Source organism: Cetorhinus maximus, chromosome 23 (assembly GCF_964194155.1).
Source record: "Cetorhinus maximus chromosome 23, sCetMax3.hap1.1, whole genome shotgun sequence".
NCBI classification, from domain to species: Eukaryota; Metazoa; Chordata; class Chondrichthyes; order Lamniformes; family Cetorhinidae; genus Cetorhinus; species Cetorhinus maximus.
In genome coordinates, this window is record NC_135901.1 from 7,134,157 (window position 1) to 7,139,524 (window position 5,368).

General features: G+C 44.7%; 1 protein-coding gene across 1 annotated transcript; it reads left to right on the forward strand.

Moving 5' to 3' along the window:
* Positions 1-211: 211 nt before the first annotated feature.
* LOC144697756 (putative G-protein coupled receptor 142) lies at positions 212-1,198 on the forward strand. The gene is made up of 3 exons (XM_078569760.1): positions 212-218; positions 309-717; positions 829-1,198. Exons 1-3 carry the CDS (start codon positions 212-214, stop codon positions 1,196-1,198), a joined length of 786 nt encoding a protein of 261 aa, XP_078425886.1.
* Positions 1,199-5,368: the final 4,170 nt, after the last annotated feature.

A 5,368-nucleotide genomic window follows, 5' to 3' on the forward strand; every position in this document is an offset into this window, starting at 1 on the left:
GCCGTTTTATATCAATAAGGGCAGCGGTAGCAAATGTTTCAGATAATCTTACATTGGATAGTTAGGCCTGAAGATTGCCTCAGTGTACAGAGAGTGGAGTTTGGAGTGAGAATGATCGGATTGCCTCATGTTTTGACTAATAGTTAATCCAGCATTGGATGTCGGACAATTACCAAAGACTTGACAATAGTTGCAGCCTGGAGGTCGCAAAATGACGGGTAAGGAGGGTTTAAGTAATAGATTCGATGAGGCAGTATCTCATGTTTGTAATCCGCTCGGTAACATCTCTCTCCCTTTATCCCTCACAGCCAACCTGCTAGCGATCGTAATTCTATCTCGAGGGCGCTGCGGGCTCTCCCGGTGCACCACCTATTACCTGGTGGCGATCGCGGTGAGCGATTTCCTGGTCATCATCACCGCCGGGATCCTCAACCGGATCGGCCGCATCTACTTTCAGGACAGTGTCCTCTCCACCACTCTCGCATGCGCACTCAGCAATGTGCTGGTCTTTGCCATCCGGGATGTGTCAGTCTGGCTCACAGTCGCCTTCACCATCGACCGTTTTGTGGTCATCTGCTGTCAGAGCCTGAAGACCAGATACTGCACCGGGAAAACTGCGTTGCTGGTTATAGGACTGGTCAGCGCCCTGATCTGCGTGAGGAACGCCCCTTTCTACTTCAGCTACCAGCCTTTGTACATCCTGGACGGGGTGTCCTGGTTCTGAGCCGTTAAGCCTGCCTATTATATTCTTACTGTCTGGCACGCCTTCGATTGGCTGGACTGCATCTTAACCCCCTTTCTCCCGTTCCTCCTCATTCTGCTTCTCAGCGTCCTGACCGTAAGGCACATCTTAGCGGCGAGCAGAGCCCGCAGGAAGTTCCGGGGCACCGAGAGTCACGGAGACCAGGAGATGGTCAATCGCAAGCGGTCCATCGTCCTGCTTTTTGCCATCTCGCTCAGCTTCCTCCTCCTGTGGGCCACTTTTATTGGACATTTCCTGTATGTGCAGATTACAGGCGAGGGCTACCTCACCAGCCTGAATTTCAATGATCCGGATTACATCTTTCAGGAGACTGCCAACATGCTCCAGTTGTTCAGTTCCTGCAACAACGTCTTCATCTATGCAGTGGCCCAGCACAAGTTCCGAGAAGAGCTGAAGAAAGTGATGATGTGTCCCTTCACCATGGTCACTGTTTGATTTAAACGGTAAAAACAGGTTAAAACACCTTCGCGTTAATTCACTTCCATCAGAGTAGTTCAGTGTGTCGCACACACACTCCCTCTCTGTCCAGCATAAAAAAGTCCTGGGTTCTGTCTCTCGGACTTGAGAGATGTAAGGCCCATACTCCAATGGCGACAGTCCCCCTGTCTGAAGGGATTTTGATATATCACAGTTGCCGCCTGCCTAGATGAGATACAAAGGCTGATTCTTCCTTTCTCTTTCTTTCTTTCTTTCTTTCTTTCTTTCTTTCTTTCTTTCTTTCTTTCTTTCTTTCTTTCTTTCTTTCTTTCTTTCTTTCTTTCTTTCTTTCTTTCTTTCTTTCTTTCTTTCTTTCTTTCTTTCTTTCTTTCTTTCTTTCTTTATCTCTTTCTTTATCTCTTTCTTTATCTCTTTCTCTCTTTCTCTCTTTCCTCCTTTCTTCCTTTCTCAGTCACACCGCTAAGACTCTAACCCCTCGAAGTTTGCGCCGAATACAGAAAGGAAAGCATTTGAACAAATGGGAAATGCTTCCTTTCTCAGTGAATCGTGGTCTGAAATTTGCTGCCTGAAAGGGAGCTGGATTAAAAATTTCAAATATTCATTTAATAAATACTGGAACAGGGCGACATTTTGAAAAGAGCAAGGGAGACTAAGTAACTTGATGGATCTATCCGAAACCCGGAATACACATCGTGGCCAACTGACCTCCTCCAAAACTCTATTGTTACACAACATTGCAGTGGTATTTCACACTGGATGTAGACCCTTATATGAAATGCTGCAGCTAATTGCGCAGTGTCAGATCCCCAATCTCATTCGGAACACTGAAGGCCACCCATCTGCTCATCGGTTGGCGAGAGAGTTTGGGTGGGAGCAAAATAATGCAAATGCTGGAAATCTGAAATAAAAACAGAAAATGTTGGAAAAACTCAGCAGGCCTGACAGTGTCTGTGGAAGAGTCATGAGGACTTGAAACGTTAACTTTGTTTCTCTTTCCACAGATGCTGCCAGGCATATTGAGTTTTTCCAGTATTTTCCATTTTTATTTCAGAGTGTGGATGGATGCAGGAGGTTCGAAACACAGCAAAACAATGACATGTCCTCTTCTAATATTAACAGCGACAGGGAATGATCTAATGAAATGGAAACAAAACAGATGTCTGCTGTCACATGAACAGAGTCGAAATATGCCATGATGTAATCACAACATATGAACTAATCTCCTGAAGAGAGAACCGGTTTAATTTAATAGAGACATGTTCTCATAAATTCATACCAGAGAAAGGGAGTAATCTAATTTAAACGTGTACATGTTTTACTTCATCGATAACTGAGTCAGAAATTCACGTTATATAAAAAGATAGACTCTCAAGTATAATCAAAGTTTAAACTGGATCTCCTGTTATTTAAGCAAAGGCATGTCCTTGCACAATGTTAAATGAGGCCTGGTGTGTCCCTCGTGGAAAAGTTTATGCAGAAAAACACCTTTGACCACAAGTCCATCAGGCAGTGGTCGGCACGTAATGTCTTAGAGGCCCTGAGGGAAAAGGAGAGGGTGGATCCTGTGGGATGGTTCCCTGAGCAGACTGTCAAAGCCATTTGGCAGAATGCCTCATCGCCAGAACTTTTCAACAAGCACCAAGACGTGGCTTGGCTGGTGGTGAGAAAGGCCCTCCCCGTCAGATCCTTCCTACACGCCAGGAGTCTCACCCCCTTGGCACGTTGCCCTCGAGGTGGCTGCGGTGGGGAAGAGACCGTTGTTCACCTCCTTGTGGATTGTGCATTTGCAAAGAAAGTCTGGAGAGAGATGCAGTGGTTGCTGTCGAGGTTCATCCCGAGCAGTTCTGTGACACAGGACTCTGTGCTCTACGGGCTGTTCCCAGGGACACACACCGAGACAAACATCAACTGCAGCTGGAGGATCATCATCTCGGTGAAAGACGCGCTTTGGTCTGCCCGAAACTTGTTGGTCTTCCAGCGCAAAGAGTTGTCCCCGACCGAGTGTTGCAGACTGGCACATTCCAAAGTCCAGGACTACGTGCTGAGGGACGCACTAAAGCTTGGGGCAGTCGCCGCAAAGGTACAATGGGGAAGGGTCGCTGTCTAAGACCTTTCTGCCACAGGGCACTAAAGGCTGTAAATGATTGTAATATTGTTTGTACTGATGCACCTGGCGATACATTTTGTAAAAGTTGAACCTGATTGTATCCTTGTAATGGTGTTTTTGAAATGGTTTGGAATGTGGTTGAAGATATATTATGAATAAAGTATATTTTTGCAACAAAAAAAAAGGCCTGGTGTGTAAGATAACCAGTAACATGCATTTGCAAACAGAATGATGTTTTTTGTACACACATGCATTTTAGATAGTATATATGTGTTGTGGTCACTTTGACAAACGGACCACAGGAGTCTCAGGTACAGGTCACGATCGTTTATTCGAGCAATTGCAAGGAGAGAACCATCTCAATTCAGCTTGAGATAGCTCTCTGCTAAATTACAAGTGTTCAACATATTAATACGTTATTGGTCACGTACAAGAACAGTTTCCTGATTCCGATCTATTCAACATGTAGGTTTACATTAAACATAAATCTCTGGGAACAGGTACATGCATCGCATGTCCCTATTTTCACCCAGGCAGAGGCTTTCCCTCCCATCTAAACTGGGACCATCTGTCCTTCCCCTATCTGTTGAAGAGCACACATAATATTCGTTGTTTTCCAACCTAAGTCTCCAGTCTAACTCCCAGGACCTTGCTAGTGATTGCAAACCCTGAGGGTGTACAAAGTTTAAGAGTGTGTCAGGTTCATCTGGTTTAACTGTTTAATTGTTGGTTTACTGGTTTGTGCTGGCCTACCAATAGATTCTAATTTAAGTAATTCATTCCCTTATAATGAATTCTCCCTTACCATAAATTCTCATTTACTTTCTTCCCCCTAACAGGCCCTTTTGGCCCATGGCCTAGCCCCAGGTAGCCAACAATAGTGGTACTGTCCGTCCATTTACGCACCGCCGCCCATTGATGCTGGCCAGTCGTCCAGCTTTGGATTGTAATGGGTACTGCCAGGTCACCTGTGTCATCTGGCCCTCCAATTCAAGCCTCTGGCTTCTAAAACTCCCCCAGCACCACCCCTTTTTCCAATTTTGGGTACGATGAATTAAGTATGTTAAATCTGTAACTAGTATCAGCTGAATCACAACCAGGCATAGGTGGTCATCCGAATCCACGGCTGTATTTGCACATTTGAGCCCCAATTCCTCCACCACCATGTGGAGGAACCTATTTGCTCGAAATTCTCTTTTAAGGCTCTAACCTGTTGCTGCAGTTTATAGCAACTTCTGTATATCTGCTGAGCCTGTCTCCGAATTTTGGTTAGGTGTTCGGGTATTATGGGAGTTTCATGGGACAACTGGTTGAAATACTGTGCCACGTTATCCTTAAGGCTTTCCTTGACCTGAATAGTAGTCGTTCTTCTATTGCATATTTCAACCAGTTCCACTTTCCCTCCCCTTGCTGGCGCCTGTGGGTGTTGGCACACTGAATGATTATGTCTGGCGCACATCGATTGTTCCCGTATTGGATCTTCTGCTGCCACGTGGTAATACAATATCTCCCATTCCCCATGTATGCAACATGGGTCGGTTCTTTTGCAGCCCATATTGTTTCCATTATACAATTTTGTTGCTGCTTTAAATCAGCACTTAGCTTCATCTGTCTCATATATTGGGTGTGCATACTACTGCTTTGGCCTCTGTCCTGCACTCTTCTAATGTGGCCCTAATTATATTCCCTTCTATGTCTACTGCATATGGTGGAACGTCATGATACCTAATGAAGTAATTCTCCCATATAACGCCAATAATTTCTATTCTATATAATGTCCTGCCGGGTGTTGAAATAGGAATGACAGGTATTACTAATACATTATCTATTAGCATATTACTATTCACTATACATTCAACATTCATTCTATATACGTGTGTTAAACCTCTGAGCTGGCAACCGGTCAAGTCAAGACCCTTGTATTGTGAAAGATTAAATAAATGCTCATTAGTTACCCATAAAGGATCTACCCCTTCATTATTCTGTCTTAAAGTCTCTCGGGCTTGTTCCAGTGCCCAGGATCTATAAGTGCTGCAAACATCACTTCTGCCCGCTTCGTC

Coding starts and splice junctions, on each gene's coding strand:
- LOC144697756 (XM_078569760.1), top strand. Junction 718..828: donor ATCCTGGACGGGGTGTCCTG/GTTCTGAGCCGT, acceptor TCTGCTTCTCAG/CGTCCTGACCGTAAGGCACA.